General features: G+C 52.4%; 1 protein-coding gene across 4 annotated transcripts in view; it reads left to right on the forward strand.

Annotated features, from left to right (window-relative positions):
* Nucleotides 1–21035, forward strand: part of LOC114680388 (uncharacterized) — a 42442-nt gene extending 21407 nt beyond the window's left edge. For 3 of the 4 annotated variants that reach the window (XM_077942949.1, XM_077942950.1, XM_077942951.1), the window contains 5 exons: nucleotides 11016–11195; nucleotides 12372–12522; nucleotides 15662–15784; nucleotides 17612–17811; nucleotides 20650–21035. In XM_077942949.1, the coding sequence (XP_077799075.1) occupies nucleotides 11016–11195; nucleotides 12372–12522; nucleotides 15662–15784; nucleotides 17612–17789 (632 nt within the window). In that variant the 3' untranslated portion in view covers nucleotides 17790–17811; nucleotides 20650–21035. Of the gene's footprint in view, nucleotides 1–11015; nucleotides 11196–12371; nucleotides 12523–15661; nucleotides 15785–16485; nucleotides 16649–17611; nucleotides 17812–20649 lie in introns of all 4 variants that reach the window. The other variant, XR_013397040.1, reaches the window with a different exon arrangement.
* The last annotated feature ends 2357 nt before the right edge of the window (nucleotides 21036–23392 follow it).

The following is a 23392-nucleotide window of genomic DNA, read 5'->3' on the forward strand; positions in this document are numbered from 1 at the left end:
TGTCTCGAAAAAAAACAAAAACAAACAAATAGAAACCCATTTGTAATAGTGGCAGTAGTTAACTTTTGAAAGTTTGGAGAAAAGTTCCTAAATAACCTGTGACCATGGACAACTTACTTAGCCTTTCTGTGCCTCAGTTTCCTCATCTATGAAAAATGAGAGAATATGGTACTGATCTTACAGGATTTCAATGAGAACTAAATGAGATCAAACTGAGAGCCTGGCACCTCGTGAGTGCTCACTCAATGTTATTATTTCAACATTTTAGAGGAAAAAGAATGCTAATGGGTCACTATGGCTAAACACAGTCTATCACTGGCATTACTCATGGTGTTGGAAAGAACTTGAATTCCATATAGATAGTGTGATGGAGAAAGTATTTTGGGCATTGGCAGCATTTATTCAAAGAACAAAGGACGTGTCTGTCCTGTGTGGAGAGTTGTTTCCGCTTGTTTCTTTAAATGCTATGGGAAAAGCAGTGGACCCTGTGCTGTCTGCTGGACAGCTTCAGTCTCCGCGTATTGATTTGGCCAATTGTCGTTCGCTGTCATCATGGCAGCAGCAGTTGAAGGGACAGCTTGTCTTGATTTGCATTTTTATGTGTTTGTGTTATTTATAGACAAGACATGGAAGCCTGTTTATGGCAAGCTGGCAAATTCAGGAAAACATGGAAAAAGTCTCTTAGCACAGTTTGCATGTGTGCGGACACAGAGCAGCCAAATAAACACACATGTTTTCCTGTATTTTAAAAACTCCATGGGAAAAAAAAAAAAAAAAAACACGCTAAACCGTTGCCCAGATGGCTGATAGAGCTAGAGCTTTTTCCTTGAAGTACATGAGTATGGCTGTCAGACATCGGAAACCCGAAGCCATCCGAAAACATCATTTTGATGCTACCTCCTACCTGCCCTTTTTTTCCATTTGTAAGGGACAAGGATCCAGGAAGGAAAGTATCAGCTCACAAAGGCTTTTGTTACAATTAATCGTTCATGTTCTTTCTTTTGGTATCTTATTTTCTGTTTACATTTTATTTTTATTTTTACTTTTTTTGAGACAGAGTCTTGCTCTGTCACCCAGGCTGGAGTGCAGTGTCGCGATCTCGGCTCATTCCAACGTCTGCCTCCCAGGTTCAAGTGATTCTTGTGCCTCAGCTTCCTGAGTAACTGCGATTACAGGCGTGTGCCACCACGTCCAGCTAATTTTTATGTTTTTAGTAGAGACAGAGTTTCGCCGTATTGGTCAGGCTGATCTTGAACTCCTGAACTCGGGTGATCTGCCTGCCTCAGTCTCCCAAAGAGCTGAGATTACAGGTGTGAGCCACCGCGCCCGGCCGCTGTTTCCATTTTGTAACGCTAGCATCACCCCAGTGTAGGGTGGCTAGGGGTATTGTTCTTTCCTGTTTCCTGGTGTATTTCCTCTACAGCATTGATCACTCTTGAACATGCTTTTTGGTTGTCTGTCTCTACCTACAAAAATATATGTTCCCTGGTATATCACCAGTGCCTGGCACGTAGATAGTCAGTCAATATTTGTTGAATGAATGAATGAATGAATGAATGGGCTGAAAGAACCTTCTTCTTCTTTCTTCTGTCACTTCACAGCAAATGCTTTTGGAAAATGCTATGTGAACGGGGATCGTAAGCAGGAGAGGTTACACACATTGCTGTGGGATAACCCATCATCCTCAGATACTTGTCTGGAAGGAGGTGGAATACTTGAGTAGAAATGATACAAGACAACTTCTTCAGGAAATCAGCCAAGTGTCACAGCTCTTCACATAAGCGTGTGATGTTTGTGTATGTGTGTATGAAGAGCTGTCATGGCCTAGAATCACGGGCCTTTAGATCCCTTGTACAGATAGAAAAGTAAAGGTCGAGGCCCAGGAGTGCTACAGGCCACTGAGGTAGAGTCCCTGTCTGCCCTTCTCAGTGCCCGGTCACTTCTCACTGCACTCCCCTCTTTATTGCTAAAGCCACTTTTCCTGACTCTGAATGTGTAACCACGAGGGAGAAAATGTACTCCAGGCTCACAGTTTGTGGAGAAAAAGCCCAGCAGCTGAAAATAATGTTCACAAGGTTTGTACATAGAAAAAGTGGCCATTTCTGTAGTGTCTTTAAATTTCCTTGTTTCTCATACATTTTATAAACAAGACAGTAGAAGGAGATTTGGGAACAGCAACTTTAGAACAAGGGGAAAAAAATCAATCCTAGAACATTCCAGTTTCTGTTTTCTTCTCAGTTTAGGGCTGAGGCACTTTAGCTTCCTGTCTAAGGGACTACTCAAATCTGATTAGAAGCCATTGTGGGCTGGTAATTATCCGTAATTTTAGGAAGACAGATGCAGCACCAACTCTGTTCTCTAATACCAGGCTTATTAATTTTATATTTGCATGGCAGGAGAAGCAGATGGCAAGGTGGGATAAGCGTTCAGATGCTTGGTCATTGATAGCTTTTTACTTCCACGTATCACATGGGGATTTGGGACCCGGGAGGCCTGCTGAGAACTGATGATTATCTGTCCCTTAACCAGCTGGGTTCTTTTTCATCCTGAGCTCAGAAAGATTGCTCCTACTGCAGCCAGGGAAGACAGGTGGTTGGCTGGTTAGAAATCATGGCAGGTTATTTTCTCTACCTGCAGTTCCCAGTTGCAAAGCAGAGCTATCAAAAAGTTGTCTTCTCTATTGTATTTCAAATCTGGGTGTTTAAAAAATTGTGTAAGCAAATTAAGCATTTCTTTAATGGTAGTTATGTGTGTTCTTGATGCGAATGAGAGGTGCATTCCCTGGTGAAATCCCTGGGACTTTATAGGAGGATGTGAGCCTTAGAACTGAAGTTGGTTTTCCAGATGATCATGTAGACATGATGCTGAGCACCAGACAAAGATGTTGATTGAAGCGATTTAAAAAAACTTTCTGAGTTCAGATTTCACACCAATATTTAGAAAATCAGCAAAGGAACTTGGAGGAATGTTCTCAGGCATCCAGTTCAGCCCCCTGCGCACATTGTCATAAAATCCGAGTGTGTGTACAGGGAGGCGCATTCCTTTCTGTTCTCATCACAGATCCTTCCCTGGCTCTGCACCTGCCTGTCATGTGCGTCCGTGTGAAGAACCACCAAACAGGCTTTGTGTGAGCAATAAAGCTTTTTAATCAGCTGGGTGCAGGCGGGCTGAGTCCTAAAAGAGAGTCAGTGAAGGGAGATAAGGGTGGGGCCATTTTATAGGATTTGGGTAGGTGAAGGAAAATTACAGTCAAAGGGGGGTTGTTCTCTGGTGGGCAGGAGTGGGGGTCACAAGGTGCTCAGTGTGGGAGCTTTTTGAGCCAGGATGAGCCAGGAAAAGGAATTTCACAAGATACTATCATCACTTAAGGCAAGAACCGGCCATTTTCACTTCTTTTGTGGTAGAATGTCATCAGTTAAGGTGGGACAGGGCATTTGCACTTCTTTTGTGATTCTTCAGTTACTTCAGGCCATCTGGACAAATACGTGGGAGTCACAGTGGATGCGATGGCTTGGCCTGGGCTCAGAAGCCTGACATTGCCCTCGTCCCTACCTTCCCTAGCTTTCCCCTCCTGTGCGGTTTTCTCACAAAGTGAATGGCCTCAGCCACAGCTTCTCTGCAGCTGCGTCAGACTGTGGCGACAGGAGTGGTGGCTGTTGCAGGGCCTGCTGTCCCCACGGAGCCCAGTCTTTCTTGCCGCTACAACCTGGTCACCATTTTGCCCCGAAAGTATGTAATTCTACAGAACGAGAGCCCACATGCTGGGGATGGAGGCGTCTTTATCACGGTGCTCTGCATATTTTAATCTTGGGTGGAAAGTGTGGAAAAGTATGTGATACCTGTGGTTGGATGTCAGAAGGACGTTGTGAACTTGATGTGGACTGAGGATGTTAAGGTGCAACAGGCACCCCGGCTTCATTAAATGAGACTTCCCCATCTCCCTGCCAGGCACGCGCAGGTGTATGGCCACGTCTTATGTGTTGTTCTTATCTAGAGTGAGCCTTGTCGTCATGCTTAAAATTACATGGTGATATTCTGCCTCATAGAGTAGGTCCCAAACCGCATTCAACACAGAAATGTACTCTTGCTATTATACATAGAAAGTGCTTTCATATACCAAGTGGGAGAGCAGTCCTAAAATCTGGGCTGGAATCACAGAAGGAAGGCATTGGAAAGCAACAGATTCCCTAGTCCAAAGCTGGTTTTTGATGAACCTAGAAACAGGACCAAGAGAAGTGAATTTGCCTAAGGCCCTGACAGTGTCTCACGGTAGCATCTGAACCTAGCAGTTTCTTGACCTATTTCTTTAAATGATTAGTCATGCTTCCTCTGATTCCTATATAAACCTTCATTTATATAATGTTCATTCTTCATTCATTCTTTTATATTCATTTATATAATGTTCCTCATTCATTCTTTTGTTTCAGTGAATTATTGCAGTGCTACCACGAAACAGTATTTGAGTCAAAATGTGGCAGTGTTGATCCCTTTCCAAGGATTTTACTTGCACAGTTTTTCAAAGTTGTGCTTACAGTTTCTTGTTGGTTGCAAGGTGTCCTTTCAGAAGCCAATTGTGTGGTGTATTTACGTTGATTGTTGGAGGTAGTTTGGTTAGAACCTACTTCGAGTGGCTGGCGTGGGCCTGGGGGACAGTGACAGCTGCCTGCTTCATGGGCAGAGATGAAGTAATTGCTTCCTGGGAAGTACCATCCTCCTGGCCACACTCTCCAGCCCATTTCATTTGTGTTGGTTTCCTTGGCATCTGCATGTTTCTGGCTTCATGTGAGTCTCATTTATTTTAGCATATGACTTCAGGCTGTGGGGAAGAATGGCCATTTCAGCACAGAGATGCACACAAAGGAACAACTGGCTAAATGTGAGTGAAGACATTCTTAGGGGGGATTTCATTTCTTTTATTCTGTAACAGGCGGTCTGGGAAGCAGTCTGGACACGTGGCCTGCGCTGTCACAGTTCCTCCTTGTAGGATCACAGATGTTTGGAGATTGTAGTGATAACTGTTATCATTGAGAATGTCATTCTCGCAGGCTCTAATAAGTCAGGATGTATTCAGTGTTAATTTGTTAAAGACAACTGTATTTCTAGCCAAATGCATGTTAGATGTTTCTCCTGGCATTGTTGCTGGGGGGGTATTCCCGTGGCTTAGTCTTAGGGAAGCACACGCCTTTGAATACTGCAGAAGCTGTGAGTACCCAAAGCGCACCGGAATACTTTTGCCATATGGGGTGTTAGTCACTGATACACATCTCAGTCAGACCTGATGGATTCTTGACCCCTTCCTTTTTTAATTTTTTAATTTTTAATTTTAATTTTTGTTTTTTAAGAGCACAACCCCTCAGGTGGCCACCAGGAATCTCTGGTGTTTTCAGTTGGCTGCAGCCTATTTGCCATCTCTGGTTCAAACATATTCGAAGCCTGATGATGCTTCCCTCTGTTGTTCTTCTGCTGTGTGGCCTCCGCGCCCGCAGGGTTCAAGACTGTCAGAGCTGGGGGCCACCTTCACAACTACCAGGGCTTCCGGAACCTCCTTCATCTAGCCCTGGGGATGGAAGAGATGTCATCAGAGGTGAAGGCTTATTAGGTTTACATGCCATTGATAACGAATGAGGAGGTTTTCTTTTATATAAGGGGAGCTTCTTAGAACGTGCTTTAGTAGGCTAAAGAAGCTTTTGAGGTTTGCTTTCTCTGAAAAGATAATTTGTGATCCTGCCGTTGCTTTCAACAAAAATATAATTTGCATACCAGTGCATGTTGTATTACTGAGCACTGGCTGACAAATGGTTCTTAACTCGTCATTCACTCAGCCACTGTTTCTTGAATGGCATATGTGTGCCAGCTGTAGTAGGAACTCGCTAGGCTCTAGGACTAACCCTTATGAAATGGGGTCCTAGGGGAAGCAAATGCATATAAGTATAAATGTTTGAGGGGCTATCAGAGGGGGTGCCTATAGGTGCAAAACTTCATTCATTCATTGCCCCATCTAGGAGGTTTTGTGTCTTAGCAGCGTGTTCCATAGCAACACATCCCTCTATCAAAATATTCATCATATTATTTTGAAATTCTCTGCTTAGGTATGTGTTTTTCCGACTAAGTTTAGAACTGGTTAAGGACAGGCTATGGGGTATGTATTATATATATTTACACACACACATATATTTATATATATACACATTACCATTGTAAATTTACAATATATATTTATATATATATACACACATATATATTTCTCCCTCTCTGTATATACACACACACCACACACATATATGTACACACACACATATATATGAAATTCTACTGCCAAGCACAGAAAGTCAAAACTAGGCAAGGGTTCTTTTAGTGTTCATGAGAAAATAGATGTGTTAGTTGAGAGCGTCCGTCAGTTACCAGGGGAGAGACAGGATGGGTTCACAAAGGGAGAGAGTGTTTTGTTTTTGTTTTTGTTTTTGTTTTTTCTTTAACTCTTGAATTCAAAATAATCCAGACTTATGGAAAAGTTGCGAAAATAGTACAGAGAATTCCCATATACTCTTCCCTCAGATTCCCCAAACATTTCACCCCATTTGTACTTTCTCTTTCTCTCTCTGTAGATATAATTTTTTTTTTCTGAAATGTTTGAGAGTGGAAGGTAGAATGCAGGTCAGGGTGAAAGGTGGAAGGAGAGAGGTGGGTTGGGAGGCTTTTTTTTTTTTTTAAACCTTCTGAGATGGAGTTTCGCTCTTGTCACCCAGGCTGGAGTGCAATGGCACGATCTCGGCTCACTGTAACCTCTGCCTTCTGAGTTCAAGTGATTCTCCTGCTTCAGCCTCCCGAATAGCTGGGATTACAGGCGCCCACCACTATGCTTGGCTAATTTTTTGTATTTTTAGTAGAGGGGTTTCACCATGTTGGCCAGGCTGGTCTTGAACTCCTGACCTCTGATGATCCACCCGCCTTGGCCTACCAAAGTACTGGGATTACAAGCATGAGCCACTGTGCCTGGTGATTGGGAGGCTTTTGCAGTAACCCAGAGCGCTATGATGAGGGCTGGACCTGGTTGGAAATGATGAGAAAGGTGAGAAGTGGTTAGGTCTGGCATATAGTTTGAAAGGAGAGTTTAAATGGGTTAGATGACAAGAGAGAGACGTGGCTCTGAAGACATAGTAGTCCTTGCCCTGCTGGGCCGGACGAGACAGGCAGCCTAGGGCTACTACAGCACCCTGCGGGCAGCTCAGGACCTGGGCCAGCAGAGGAACCAGGCAGTGGTGCTGGCCAACTTCGGGACCCTGTGCCTGCACGCGGGTGCCAGCAGCATGGCCCAGCACTACCTCCTGGAGGCCGTGTGGCTGTTATCGAGGCTGCCCTGCAGGGAGTGTGGCCGGGACTTCACCACGTGCTCCTGCAGCTGGGCCACCTCTGCACCCACCAGGGTCCGGCCCAGCAGGGCAAGGGCTACTATGAGTGGGCCCTTCTGGTCACTGTGGGGTTGGGCCATGTGGAGAGTGAGTGCCCCTGTTCCTTCTGTGCGCCTCCCGGGGCCACTCGGGTCAGGGCACACCTGGGGTTTGTGATTCAGAAACAAGTGGTGGTTTTTCCACCATCGAAAGTGCTGAGTCATGGCCAGCAGCAGATGTTGGCAAGCGCCCTGGAGACAGGCGGTTCCCACACAGGGCCAGGCCCTCTGCCCTACTGGGGCAGCCAGCTCTTCCCAGTTTGCCCAGGGACCATGCTGCCTTGAGCACGGAAAGTCCTGCGTGCTGGGAATCCCTAGCCATAACCCTGGGATCAAGGCAGGCTCTGCTGATCTGGGACTTGGGGCCCCTCCATGAGCCAGGCCCTGAACACCGGTTCTTGTGCCCGTGTTATCTGCTTGGTATGTTGGCAGCCTGCGCACCTGTCATCCCACTTCACAGAGGACACGGGGCGGGTGATTGCCCAAAGCCGCAGAGCAGTTCATGCAAAAGCAGCTCTTGTGCAGTGTGTGTCAGGCCCCACCCACAAATGGGGCTTGTGGGGTCCTCGGGTAACAGGGACTGAGCGTGGGAATGTGAGCTTTAGGCCAGAGAAGCCACAAAAGGGGGAGTGGCGTGATGGCGGGGCAGCACTTGGCCCCGGGTTAGGGAAGCCTCTTTAGTCTGGGACCAGAGGGTTGAGAGGATTTAGTCAAGTAATAGGTGGTGGGGGAGGGGCTGTTGGTGTAGCCTGTGTGAAGGACCAGGGATAAGCCAGTGGGGGTGAGTGGTGGTGAGTGAGTGGGGGTGAGTGAGCGGGGATGAGTGAGTGGGGCTGAGTGAGCGGAGGTGTGATTGGGGTGAGCGAGCGGAAGTGTGAGCGGGGATAAGTGGGGTGTGAGCAGGGGTGAGTGAGCAGGGCTTATGCAGGGAGGTGCAGAGTTAGGAGTGGGTGAGTTGGGTGCTGGATGGTGAGAAGCTCTTCTGGAGAGCTAAGCAGGGCCTGGGGCCTCAGGCTGTGGCTTGGCCTTTTCCCCAAGAGCACTGGGGAGCCATGGAGTGCTATCGAACAGTCACTGCAGACTGAGCAGTGAACGGACAGTCGGTGGGCAGGGCTGTCCGAAATCTAGGCCACAGAGGATAGATGAGGAAGTTGAGTCCAGGGAAATGGCCGAGACAAGGGATCCTGTTGTGGGTCCCCTCTGCCTTGCAGCGCTTTGTCATGGCATAGTGAGACCACTCAGAGGTGCCTCCTGTGGCCTGGACCAGAGCCCCAGGGGCTGTGGCCAAATCTGCCCATTTCCCATCACAGGCCTGGCACCAACTCCTGGCCCTAGGAGGGATGAGAGTTTGGGAAGGACCGTGTGAAGGGGCCCCGGTCCCACACATCTGCCCAAGGAGGGGTGGGGGGTTCAGACCCAGGCTTCTTCCCCAGGGGCATTCTCTGACTGGAAGGAGACCCTCCAGGAATCCAGCGCCCCAACCCCCACTGCAGCCTCCCGTGGCTCCTGGCACAATAGCCTGTGGCACCTCCTCCTACGAGGCCCTCCCCAGGGTGCTGGGGGATTCAGACTTGGAAATGCAGGCCAGGGAACGACGATCATGCTTCCCTATCTCCCCACCCTGCGCTGAATGGTCGAGGAGACCGAGGGCGGGGCTGCTATCCCACATGCTTACTTGGGGTCATCTTTGAGTCACTTTCGGTAGTTTGTGTCTTTCTAGGAGCTTGGCTGTTGTGTCTAGATGGTCTGATTTGTTGGTGTACAATTGTTCGTAGTGTTTTCATGGAATCCTTTTATTTCTGTCAGGTCGGCAATAATGTGTCCTCTTTCATTTCTGATTTTAGAAACTTGGTTTTTAATTTTTTATTTATTTCTTTTTATTAGAGATGGGGTCTCATCATGTTCCCCCAGGCTGGTCTTGAATGCTGGCCTCAGCGATCCTTCCACCTCGGCCTCACAAAGCGCTGGGATGACACGCGTGAGCCATGGTGCTCAGTCTTGATTTTAGTCATTTGTGTCCCGTCTTTCTTTTCTTGGTCAGTCTGGTGAAAGATTTGTCAATTTTGTTATTATTTTCAAAAAACCCACTTTTGGTTCTGTTGATTATCTCTTTTGTTTTTCCATTCTCTGTATTTTTACTTCCCATTTCCACTCTCATGTTTATTATTTTCTTTCTTTTATTTGCTTTGGGTTTAGTTCATTCTTTTTCTAGTTTCTCAAGGTGGAAGGTTAGGTATTTGATTTGAGATTTTTCTTCTTTCTTTGAATGTAGACATTTACAGTTATAAATTTCCCTTTCAGCACTGCCTTAGCTGCATCTTGGAATTTTTGATACACTGTGCTATTTTTTTTTTTTTAAGACAGAGTTTTGCTCTATTGCCCAGGGTGGGGTGCAGTGGTGCAATCTTGGCTCACTGCAACTTCTACCCAGGTTCAAGCCATTCTCATGCCTCAGCCTCCCGAGTAGCTGGGATTACAGACGTGCACCACCCCACCCGGCTAATTTTTATATTTTATTTTTTATAGAGACGGGATTTCACCATGTTTCCCAGGCTGTTCTCAAACTCCTGGACTCAAGCGATCCTCCCGCCTCGGCCTCCCACAGTGCTGGGATGTCAGGCGTGAGCCACCACCCTGGCCCGGGCTGTGCATTTGTTTGCATTCTTCTCAAATTAGTTTTCAGTTTCCCTGATGGTCTCTTTGACTCACTGGTTGTTTAGGAGTGTGTAATTTCCACATATTTTTGAATTTCCCACATTTCCTTCACTTGATTTCCAGTTTTGTGCCAGTACAGCTGAAGAACACCTCTGCTTCGGTCTCAGTCCTTCTCCATTCACTGCGGCTCATTTTGTGGCCTGGCACATGGTCTGTCATGGGAAATGTCCCCTGGGTGCTCGAGAGGACTGTGTATTCAGCTGTCATTGGGTGGCGTGTGTAACAGATGTCCATTCGGCGTACCTGGTTTCCTGTGTTAATCTCCGGAATGTTTCTGGCACTAGAAAATCAGAAACTTTCCACCGTTCCCAGCACCCTGGCTTTCGGAGAGGCCAGTGAGCGTGTGGCTTGGGAGCCTGGTTACATGAGAGAAGCATGTGTGGGAACGCCGTGGCCCGGTTTTGAACCCCATTCCCCCAACATGATGCCGTGTGTGGCAGACATGACACTTGGCTTTGCTCTCTCGGAGTTCCATCTGCGACAGGGGCTCCTTGTGCCCCTGGCCTCATCAGCTCAGGCTGAAGGCGGCCCTGGTCCTGGCCAGAGGGGCTTTGTGAAGCAGAAATAGATGGCCTGGTGCAGGCGCCGAGCCTGGCCAGGACCTCGGCCCTGGGAGTTGTAAAGAAGGCCGGCCTCTACCGTGAGCATCTGCACCAAGGTGTGCCCATGTGACTGTGTGCTCGGCGTCTGCCCTGGCACGGGTGCATGGCCTATCTGCGCTCAGTCTCCCCGCCTATAGGGCCCAGGCTCACAGAGGTGTGAAAGAGGCAAGCACGGTACAGGGGCCTCAGAGCCCAGCCAGGTTCGCTTCGATGCTGGGAGACGAACGTCTTCCATTTTGTCTTCTGTCCAGGCCAGTTGCGGGCCGTTCACTGGCTGTGCTACTTCTATAGCACCGTCATGCCCAGCGAGGCCCAGTGTGTCATCTACCATGAGCTCCAGCTCTCCCTGGCCCGCAAGGTGGCCGACAAGGTGCTGGAGGGGCAGCTCCTGGAGACCATCAGTCAACTCTACCTGTCCTGGGCAACAAGCGGTAAGGGCTGGCTTTGCAGTGGTGGAGGTAGGGGCGGGCAGGGCAGGGAGGGGGACACAGGGAAGCTGGCCCAGGACCCCAGCAGCCCCTCTCCTTTTGATCATTTGGTTCCTTGGCATCAGATGTTTTGAGCTGGTGGGCCTGGGGTCGTCCCAGGGCTGCTGCTGGGCCATGAGTCCCAGCTTGAGCCTCCCTTGTTGGGTCAAAGGTCATCTCAACCCCAGCAGAGGCAGTACATGCACTCTGGGCTGTTCTTCCTACTATGGTGGCTTTTGTCATCTGACCTCTGCCTGCCCCAAATCTTCACTCCTGGCCTTCATCTGTCCCCTTAAATGTGACCACATCACCCACCTGTGGCTTCTCTCCCACAGAAGACAGAGCCAGTTGTGTCACCTGCTTCCCTGTGGCAGGGTTTCAAGGTCTCACATCCCATATGTGGTCTACTCGGCTTCCCCCAAGCATCCTGACCTGGTGGGGTAACCATGGCCCTGGCCACCCCACCCACAGGGCCCAGTGACATTGCTGCAGTCACACCCCCTCGAGTGTCAGACTTACTGAGAGAGCAGGGAAGGAGCCAGATTCCATGGGCACCCGGGAGACTGGCTCCAGTCTTGGTCTCAGTTTCACAGAAGGAAAATGGGCCAGTGTGCTAGAGCCATGCTTCTCAAAGTGTAGTTCCTGGACCAGTAGAGCAGCATCCGTGTCACGTAGGAGCCTGTGGCAAGTGGGAGTTCTAGGGCCTGCCCCAGGCCTGTGGAGCCGGAAGCTGTGGGGGCAGGGCCAGCAAGTTATAAGGACTGGCCTCCGGGTGACTGTGATGCCTGCACACCTTGAGAACCATCGGCCCAGATAGCCCCTGAACACTAACGGCTCCTGGTGCGTCTGGAGAAGACACAGGTCATGTCTGGGAGGCAGGGGAGATGGACTAGCACACTCCTCCTGCCACAGGGCAGCATGATGCTCGATTCCCTCAGAAGGATGTCCTTCATCTTTTCCACGCCGTGTGTGTTCACCCTGGCCCTCCCAGCAGCCTGGGAAGGGCAGAACACTGCACACACAAGAGGGCCGTTCCCAGTCCGCACATTCCAGATTCATCTGTCACCAGACCCACGGGAGGAGGCAGACTGGTTCCAGGAGGATGAGAACCCTTGTTCTGACACCTGTGTGTGATTCCAGGGCCTGCAGATCCGCTCTGGACTACACCAAAGGAAGTCTGGGGATTTTCATTGACCTTCAGAAGGAAGAGAAGGAGGCGCATGCCTGGCTGCAAGCAGGGAAGATCTATTACATCCTGCAGCAGAGTGAGCTGGTGGACCTGTACATCCAGGTGAGTGGCAAGGGATGCAGGAGGACCCCTGTGCTGTTCACTCTCCATCCACCCATCCATTCATCCTTCCATCATCTATTTACCTGCTCATCCTTCCATCCATCCATCCATCCATCATTCATCCATCCATCCATCCTTCCATCCTTCCATCATCCATCCATTCACCTGTTCGTCTTTCCAAGCATCCATCCATCTATCCATCCATCATCCATCCCTCCATCCATCCATCCATCTATCATCCATCCATCCTTTTATCATCCATCCATTCACCTGTCCATCCACCCATTCACCTAGTCGTCCATCCATTCACCTGTTCGTCCATCCATCCATCCTTCCATCTATCTTTCCATCTGTTCATCCTTCTATCCATCCATCCATCCATCATTCTTCTGTTCACCTCTTCGTCCATCCATTCACCTGTTCGTCCATCCTTCCATCCATCCTTCCATCCATCTTTCCATTATCCATCCAACCATCTTCCATCCATCCATGATCCGTCCATTCACCTATCCATCCATCCCTGCATCCATTCTTCCATCCTTCCATCATCCATTCACCTGTTCATTCTTCCATCCATCCATTCATCCATCATCCATCCATCCATCTATCATCCATCCATCCTTCCATCATTCATCCACTCACCTGCTCATCCTTCCATCCATCCATCCATCCTTCCTTCTAGCATCCATCCATTCACCTGTTCATCCTTCCATTCACCTGTTCATCTTTCCATTCATCCATCCATCATCCATCCATCCATCCATCCATCCATCCATCCATCCATCCATCATTCATCCATTCTTTTATCATCCCTTCATTCAGCCACCATCCATCCACCTGTTTGTCCATTCATCCATCCATCCTTCCATCATCCATCATTCATCCATCCATCCATTTATCCATTCATTGATATATCCATCCATCCATCTATCATCCATCTATCCTTCTATCATCCATCCACTCACCTCCTGTTCATCCTTCCATCCATCCGTTTATCCATTCATTCATCCATCCATCCTTCCATCATCCATCCATCTTTCCATCATCCATCCTTCCATCATCCATCCATTCATCTGTTCATTCTTCCATCCATCCATCCATCATCCATCCATCCATTTATCCATTCATCCATCCATCATCCATCCAGCCATCATCCATCCATCTGTCCATTCATCCATCCATCCTTTTATCATCCATCCTTTTATCATCCATCCATCCTTTTATCATCCATCCTTTTATCATCCATCCATTTATCATCCATCCATTTATCATCCATCCATTCATCATCCATCCATTCACCCGTCTATCCATCCATTCACCTGTTGATCCATCCATCCGTCCATTCATCCTTCCATCAACCATCCATTCACCTGTTCATCCTTCCATCCATTGACCTGTTCATCTTTTCATCCATCCACCTGTTCATCCTTCCATCCATCCACCATTCATCCATCCGTCATTCATCCATCCATCACACTCACCTCCTGTTCATCCTTCCATCCATCCATCATTCATCCATCTATCCATTTATCCATCCATCCATCCCTCCTTCCATCATGCATCCATTCATCTGTTCATCCTTCGATCCATCCATCATCCATCCATCCATCCATCATCCATCCATCCATCATCCGTCTATCTGTCCATTCATCCATCTGTCCATCCATCTGTCCATTCATCCATCCATCATTCTTCCATCCTTTTATCCATCCATTCACCCGTCTATCCATCCATTCACCTGTTCATCCATCCATCCGTCCATTCATCCTTCCATCATCCATCCATTCACCTGTTTATCCTTCCATCCATCCATCATCCATCCACATATCCATTTATCCATTCATCCATCCATCCATCATCCAACCATGCTTCCATTATCCATCCATGCTTCCATCATCCATCCATCCACCTGTTCGTCCTTCCATCCATCCATCATCCATCCACCCATTCATTCATCCATCCATCCATCATTCATCCATCCACCCACTAATCTACCCATTAATCCATCCCTCCATTCATCTATCTGTTCATTGGTTTATCCATACATTCGTCTATCCACCATCTACCCATCAATATGCACATACATCATCTACCCTCCACCCATCAATGCATTATCTACCCACCCATATATACATGCAGACATACACACATCATTCCGCCCACCCACCCATCCATCCATCCATTAATCCACCCACCCGTCCGTCCATCCATCCATTCATCCGTCCGTCCATCCATCCATTCATCCGTCCATCCATCCATCCATCCATCCATCCATCCATCCATCCATCCATCCATCCATCCATCCCAGCATTAATCTATCCACACACCCATCCATCCATCCATGTGTCTACATCTCCTCATCCATTCATCCATCCATCCACTCATTCCTAAGCCACTGCTGAGCACCTGTTGTGTGCCTTTTCCCTCCCTCCAACTGGTTCCTGCACATCCTCCCCCAGTGGCCAGCATCTTCTCCCTGAGGGCAGAGGCGCGGCCCCTCACAGTGCCCAGCACCTGCTGGTATACAGCATATGCTCAAATAATGTGACCACTCAGTTAACACACGGAAGAATTTGCTCCAAGCGACACATGGCACATCTCCTTACAAAATGAATCTATCATAGTGGCTGTTTTGAGAGGCTTTCCCAAACACAGTGTGATCTGGAACAAATTGTGAAGCCCACGAGCCTGGTGAAGCTTTCATTATTGAGCACCTGCTGTATACCTCCATGAGCTGAGGAGAGGGATCAAGAGCTCATGGCCAAGAGGGGACCAGGCCCACCCACAAACACTGTTGATGTGGCAGGGATGTGGCAACGCAGAAAGGAGCCAGGGGCTGGGCTCCCAGCAGTCTGGGGGCCACGGAGACTGGTTTGAGTGCAGGGGAAGTGGGCTAGGGCTAGCCCTGGTGGTAGGATTCACAGGTGTCGGGCTCCTGGGCTGCAGCTGCTCAGTCACCTCCTGGCACTCAGGTGCATCAGTTCATTGTCCTCATGCCAGTGGTGGGGGCATCCCTAATGCACAGGGTCTGAAAAATGCTCAGGTGTACCTGTAGTGTGTGAGAGGAAGGAGGCTGGCAAAGGTGGGTGTGGCCACCTCGCCAGATGTGGGTCTTGAGGGAACTTCTGTCTCCTTTCAGGTGGCACAGAATGTGGTCCTGTACACAGGCGACCCCAACCTGGGGCTGCAGCTGTTTGAGGCAGCTGGAGACATCTTCTTCAATGTGGCCTGGGAGCGGGAGAAAGCCGTGTCCTTCTACCGGGTGAGCTGGCCTGTGGGCTGATGTGGGTGGGCCTCAGGGGGGCACCTGGAGGGCTGAGGCACAGCTGTGGCAGGGCAGAGGCCTCCCACCTGGAGGCAGGGCCACCCATGCACATGCTTAGTTTCCCAGTGTTCTCACCGGGAATGATACTGACCGTGCCCCTGCCCGGGACAAACGTTTGGGGCCTGGATGTGACAATGGCTCTACCCTTGTACCTGATGATCTCAAGCAACCATGAGCGAGAAGTCCTGTCCCCATCTTCCAGATGAGGAAACAGGCTCAGAGAGGCACAGGGACATGTCAAAGGACACACAGCATGTCAGTGGGAGGCCCAGGTCTGCTTGCACCCCGAAGTGGGACGGCTTCTCCCTTCCTCTGAGCTCACGGTGTGGCTCAGCCCTGGGCACAGATAAATGTGTTTTTAGAGGAGAGAGGAGTGCTGGCTCCCCCCAGTCAGACCCCTGGTGCCCAGGTGGGAGAGGCTGGTCTGAGGCTGCTGGGTGTAGCTGGATGGGCCTCAGGTGACTCTTCAGCCCCCAACTTGGGTGTCTGAACTGTGTGTTATCCCAGAGCACAGAGCTGTGTGGAGGTGCAGGGGTAGCTGGGGCGTGGGAAGCTCCAAGCACATGTTTGAGCTCTGAGGAGGGCGCTGGGCAAGGTGGGTGCTGCGGGAAACCTGACCCCACCTGCCTGTGTGGTAGGACCGGGTCCTGGCCCTGGCCCTGGCAGTGACTACGGGCAACTGCAAGGCGGAGCTGCAGCTACAGCTGTGCAAAAAGCTGGTGGCACTCCTGGCCACACTGGAGGAGCCCCAGGAGGACTTGGAGTTTGCCTACATGGCCCTAGCACTCAGCATCACTCTGGGTAAGTCCCCTGAGCCCCCACCCTGCCAGGACCCACACTTTGCCAGAGCCCAGCCTCCAGGTCTGCAGGGCAGGAGCTGAAACAGCTGCTGGATTTTCCTGGTCTCCTGTCCAGGCAGGCAGATCTGCCCAACTGGCTTCCCCGTCCGGCTATGGGGCACAGCCCGAGGTCTCTCACGCAGTGCAGAGCTCCCTGCCTGACTGAGCTCTGTTTCCTCTGCCTGTTCCCGCTGCTGACCACAAGGGCCACCCAGTGTGCCCTCTGCCTTCCAGACATGCCAGGCATCTCGTTGGTCCCTGTATGTGCCAGGCTGAGTGGCACATTCCCTTTATCTTGTGCCCTTCCCAACCTCATCAACCACACGGCTCTCTGGCTGATAAAATCCCAGTTCCCCTTCCAGCAGTCTGCCCCTTAAGGCCGGGCATCCCCTGGTGCTGTGCCAGGGTCATCTGTCCCCCTCCAGAGACAGGCAACCCTAGGCAGGCCGCATGCCCCAGCACCTTGTGCCCCGTGGCCCAGTACACAGTAGGTGTGCAGCTGACTCCCCAAAGTAGGGGGCTCTGATTGTGACACACGCAGGAGGAGTCGGATGTCACGTCTGTGGGTTGCCTGGAGCCGGGGTGCCCGGGAGCACCTGGACTGCATGGCTTTTGGGCTCCCCTGGTTAAAACCAGTGAGCAAAGGCAGGTGGCTATGTGTAGGCACAGAGCTGGGCCATCCAAGTCCGACTTTGCCAAAGCCTCACAGTAGACAGGGGCAGGCCTTATTAGTTCTGCTTTGCAGATGGGAAAGTGAGTCTGGGAACCTGGAAGGGACTGGCCAGAGCTGCCCAGGCGACCGCAGGTGCCTGGAGGCAAGCCGGGTGTGCTGCCTGGGGTCTGCATACCTGCTCCTGAGGGGCCTGTGCCCTCCCTGCCCCAGGGAGCCGCGTCCTCACACCTGCCCCTTTGGCCTGCACCCCAGGGGACCGGCTGAACGAGCACGTGGCCTACCACCGGCTGGCCGCCCTGCACCATCAGCTGGGCCAGGGCAAGCTGGCAGAGCAGTTCTACCTCAAGGCCCTGTAGCTCTGCAACTCGCCACTGGAGTTCGACGAGGAGACCCTCTACTACGTGAAGAAGGTGTACCTGGTGCTCGGTGACATCATCTTCTATGACCTGAAGGTGGGTGGGGAGGGGCAGGGCTTGGGGTGTTCCCGGCCCCCTTGGAGTGGGATCTCTACCCTGACCCAGAGGCCTGGGTTCCAGCCTGCCTTAGGAATGGCCCAGTGGCCTCCCTGGAGCTCTGCACGCGGCTGGAGGAACCGGCAATGTTAGCAGATACAACCCAGCTCCCAAGCTGGCCAGGCCTCACCCTCAAGAACTCAGTCTCAGCCAGGGAGGCTGACACATGAGTGGGCAACGGTGGCCTCTGGGTAAAGAAGGGGGATTGTAGTCAGGGGGACCCTCCTGGAGGAGGTGACAACAAAACTGAGTCTTGACAGTCAAGTGTCAAGTTGCATTTAACAAAGAAAACAGGGTCAGGAGAAGGACATTTTGGAGGACGGCATCATCCTCACATTGAATCCACATTGCAAGATCCAACCCAAATCCTGGCGCCTCCTCTAGGAAGCCTGCCCAGGGTGCCAGCCTGCACTGAGCAACTCCTTCCTGGAGTCCCGAGACACCTTGAATCTTCACATCACCCAGGAAGGGTGGGGTGGGACCAGTGTCTTACCATCGGGTTCACAGACAGGGAAACCCCAGCTCAGGGCAGGTGCAGTGGGGCGGGGCCCCAGCCAGCCAGGCTGAGGCCTTGCTGGGTGGCATCTGTCTGGAGCGGAGGTGCTGTGCTCCCTCTGCCCCCAGCCCTGCAGGGGTGGAGAGCTGGGACTGTCAGACTCAGACCTGGCATGTCTCCACCCCTCTGCCCAGCAGGCACCGCCCCTCCTCAGCATCGCTCGGGCACCGCATCAGTGCTCCTTATGGGCTGAGGGGCCAGGGCACTCCAGTCCAGGGCCGAGATCTTGGGGTCCTTAGAACAACATGAGGAGCTGGGGCAGCCCTACGACCTCGCCCCGTATGTATCCCCCACCGCAGGCCTGGGGCTGCCCGGAAGGCCCCCGCCCAGTGCTGGCGACACCTGGTGGTCAGAAGTGGTCCCTGTGGCCTCCCAAGTCCCAGCCAGACAGGGAGGTGCCAAGTGTCAGACCCGGAGGGACGCTACTTACCGCTCAGGGGCTCGCCTGGGACCCAGGGAGACGGGCCTCCCAGAAGAGGCCTTTATCTCTCTTGGTCAAGCCTGCCGCCCCCTCCGCCTGCCCAGGAGGAAGGAAAGGGCCAAGTAGTACCTGAGAGGCCAAAGTCCACGGTTGGGGTTGAGGGGCAGAGGCCTCCTTCACATGCACAGTCCTCCTTCACCTCCTTCCCATGCACAGCCCTCTGGGCCTCATCGTGACTATGCTGTCAGCGCAGGCCAGCTTCCCACAGGGAGGCCCCCTTGGAATTCCCCAAGGGCGGCTACCTTTCCAAGGCTACACCCTCCTCCTTGTATGAGGCTCTGGACCCAGGGCCCAGAGGAGTAGGAGAAAACGCCGGGCTGCATGGAGCCTGGAAGGCTGGCAGAGAGGCAGGGGTAAATGGGCATCTTTGCCGATTGCCTCTAAAACGGGGTCCCCTTTAGTGTACACGTGAGAGTGAGCCCTGGAATAGGGAAGATTAAGTGTGTCCTGGCTCAGCCTGCCACTCACTAGCTGTTGCACACACTACAGGCACATGGAAATGCACACACAAATGCACACGGGCACAGGCACACGCACACAGGCTGCGCACACACAGACACGCACACACAGGTGCACACACGCACACACAGACATGCACACAGGCACACAGGGACACGCACACACAGGCACACAAACACGCACAGACACACGCACAGGCACACAAAGGCACAGGCACACGCAGAGACATATGCATTGGCTGGCTCCTTCCTGTTTAGTTGGGAAGCCCCCACCCCTTCAGGAAGCCTTTGCCTTCCACCCCCGGCTGAGTCTGGGGCCTCCTGGGCCCCCCACAGGCTCCTGGGCTTCCCTCTGCCACAGCCCGGGCCACCCTGTGTGGTCAGTGTTCACTCCCAGGTCCCTCAGACTGGGAGCAAGGACGTTAGGCTCAGCCACGCACCCAGCACAGAGTCCAGTGTTCGGCTGGGCCGGGGGCATTGGATGAGCAGTGGCGGTGACTCGGGGCCTTCTCATGCCCCTGCTCCGTGTGTGGGGCGGGGCAGTGGGGGAATGGACTGCTGCATCTTGGACTTTGTCCTTGACCCTGGGAGCCATCTTGAGATGGTAAAGAGGGACAGGCCAGGCATGGGTCTTAGAGAGGTTCCTTGGGTGACCCCCATGTGGAGGAGGCGCCTGGGGAGAAGCCGAGTGTGGGATGGGAGGGTGAAGGAGGAGTTCTGGGAGGCGGCATCCCAACCCAGGGATGGTGAGTTTGGGCCAAAGATGCATTGAAAATGGGAGTGGATGTCTGGGGCGTCACACTCCGTCAATATTTCAGGGAACATTGCCAGAGAGGACACCTGTGAGATGGTTTTGTACCTGGCCTGTCCCGTGGAGGGCCTGGAAATGGTCAGCATGGACAGGGGCCAGAGGGGAGCCTGGGTCACTCAACGCTGTGCCCCTGCTGTGGCTCGGAGCCACGGGTCCTGCATGGAACTCTCAGAGCAGGCAGGATCTGCCCTGACCTCGGCCCATGGGGACAGCAGCCACTGCCTGCAGAGAGGGTGGCACTGGGGCAGGACGGTTGGGGTGAGTGGGGCGTAGGGACAGTCAGGAAGGCTTCCAGTGCTGTCAGGGTCGTCCCCACTTCCTGCAGCTGAGACCACAGCAGTGTAACAGGTTTCAGGGCTCATGGGGTGAGCCAGCATTGGCTGGACATGTGGAATGACCTGGAGACAGGAACGGCCTCTGGGAAGATGGGCTCCGAGTCCCCCTTTTGCTGAGCATGACCTGTCCCCTTCAGGACCCGTTTGAGTACTACCAGCTGGCACTGGCAGCCGCCGTGGACCTGGGCAACAAGAAGGCACAGCTGAAGATCTACACGCGGCCGGCCACCGTCTCCCACAACTTCCTCCTGGACCGTGAGAAGTCGCTCCTCTTCTACCAGAAGGCCAGGACCTTCGCCACAGAGCTCAACATCCGCAGGGTCAACCTGCCTCCTCTGCCACTCTGCGGGTGGGCCCCCTGGTTGCCCCCAGCCACCCTCGCTGAGGACAGCATCCGAGGGAGTGGGTTTTGTGCAAGGAGGATGGTCTCCTCCCTCTCCTGGTGTCTCCCGTGGCTCATTTTCTGGGAAATGGGGCATGAAAGCAGGGTTCAAATAGCAATAAATTTTTCTTTGCAATAACATACCGAAGTCCCCAGGGCATCCTTCCCTGTGTGCTTCCTGGGCTGTGTCTAGGGGCCAGCTCCTTCCCTGGTGGCAGCCCTCTGATCTTGGGGATGAGAAGGACCGTGAGTTCAACAGACCTGGGCCAGGTCACCATGAGCCTCGGTTTCCTCGGTGGCCAGAGGGGAGATGGTGGTGGAACTCTCTGGGCAGCTCCCTGCTCTCCCTGCTCAGAGCTTTTGCTGTAGGTCTCGTGCCGCCCTTGACTTTAACCTTCAGGCCACTGTGCCCGGATGTGGGGGCTGCTAGTGTCCCTGTTCGCCATTGAAGAAATAGAGGCAGAGAGAGGTTAGGTGTCTGGCCCACCGTCACACAGCAGGTAGGGGCAGAGACGCAGAGCCCAGTACACTGACCACCACACCACCCTGCCAGCCTGCAGCCAGGAAGGTGTCCCCCATTAGGACCCAAGGTCAGCTCCTGGACCTCTCTTGTGGTGTCGGGAGAGCCACAGGCCAGTGAGGGTGGCCCTGGGGATCCCTCACTCAGTGTCCTCTGCTCCCAGACTTGGTTGGGCTGAGCCTGGCCAGTCCCACCTCTGGCCACTGGTCAGCCCTGCGGGAAGTGAGATGCAGGGATCTCTGCCTGTGTAGACGCTGCTACCCAGTATTGAAAGCCTTATCTGGGCTGCCCCCAAGCCATCCCCACACACCCCTCCCCTTCCGGTCCCCGGCCCTCATCCCAGTCCCTGGAATCCCAGGTTTTCCTTGTTGGAATCTCTTGGCCTTAGGGAACACAGCTCGCACGGTCTCTTTGCCAGTTTACAGCAAGGAAACCGAGGTTCAGAGACTGTGGGTGTCCCACGTGATTCTCACATACACTGCACTCTCCCAGCCCCCTCTTTTAAACACTTTAAATGAGGTGACATTCACATCGCATGCAATGAACTATTTCAACGCGAATAATGTGGTGGCATTTGTGGATTCACAGTCCTGTGCAACCACTCACGCCATCTAGTTTCAAAATGTTTTCATCTCCCCAGAAGAAACCTGCCATCCTCACTAAGCTGTCACCCCTCCTTGGTATCCCCCAAGCCCCTCGTTTAATGGAAGGGGAAACTGAGGCCCAGAGAGAGACTTGCCAGTGGGCGGAGCTCTGATCATAGGGAATCAGGCAGCCATCTGCTGCTTCAGTCCTGGGTTGGTTTTCCACCCAGCAGAGGTGACAGAGCCAGGAGGTTCTGGGAGCGCCACAGGTGTCACTGGTTCAGTCCTGGGTTGGTTTTCCACCCAGCAGAGGTGACAGAGCCAGGAGGTTCTCGGACCCCATGCTTGCAGCCAGAGCCCTGCCCCGAGCCTCCCCACCAGGGGGCAGCAGAGAGCTTTCCAGAACCGGCCGCGAGACTGGCGGGAAGCAGCGGGTCAGAGCTGCTGACAAACCTCACGTGGACCCCAGATCGCTGTCTCTGTGGGTTGGGCTTGGGAATTGGAGAGGAGGCCGCATGATTGGAAACGTGAAGACGGCACGGCCTGGCTGGAGGAGTGGGAAGCGCCGTCACGTTGACTGAGGACACAGACCTCCTGCCCGCTGGGCCGGGCCTGCAGCCATTCTTCTCGGGGTGGGGTCCGCAGGTCCGGCTTGCTCTCGGCCCCCGACCTGCCTCAGAGTCCGGGGGGCTTTGGAACTGTGCCTTCCCATCTCCACCCACCCTGGCTGGTGCCATGAGGGGCCTGGATCCTGGGATCCTGTTCCTCTTGGGCAGCAGAGACTGGGGGACCAGAGGAGATGATGGGTCTTCAAGCCCCACATTCCAACCCCAGCCCACCACTGACAGTCTGGGGGTTCGAGATGAGGGAGTTGATGTCTCTGAGCCCCAGTTTTGTCACCACTAAAATGAGACCGACATACTGGGGCAGAGTGCCAGCCCCAGGGCTAACAGGCCTGTTTCCTACTGACAATCCCTCTTACTCCTAGGAATAGCTCCAACAACCGCACACTAGGAAACGCTCAACCCAGGCCAACTTGTCAGAGGCACGTGAACCAGAGCGACTCCATCTTGAATGGGGGCTGGGTAAACGGAGGCTGAGACCTGCTGGGCCACATTTCCAGGAGGCTAGGCATTCTTCGTCACAGGATGAGATAGGAGGTCCCCACAAGATACAGGTCATAAAGACCTTGCTGATAAAGCAGGTTGCAGTAAAGAAGTTGGCCAAAGCCGCAAACCCAAGATGGCCACGAGAGTGACCTCTGATTGTCCTCACAGCTCATTATGTGCTAATTATAATGCGTTAACTGCTACAAGGCACTCCCACCAGCGCCACGACAGTTTACAGATGCCATGGCAACATCTGGAGGTTACCCTACATGGTCTCGGAAGGGA

This window comes from Macaca mulatta, chromosome 8, assembly GCF_049350105.2.
Source record: "Macaca mulatta isolate MMU2019108-1 chromosome 8, T2T-MMU8v2.0, whole genome shotgun sequence".
NCBI lineage: Eukaryota > Metazoa > Chordata > Mammalia > Primates > Cercopithecidae > Macaca > Macaca mulatta.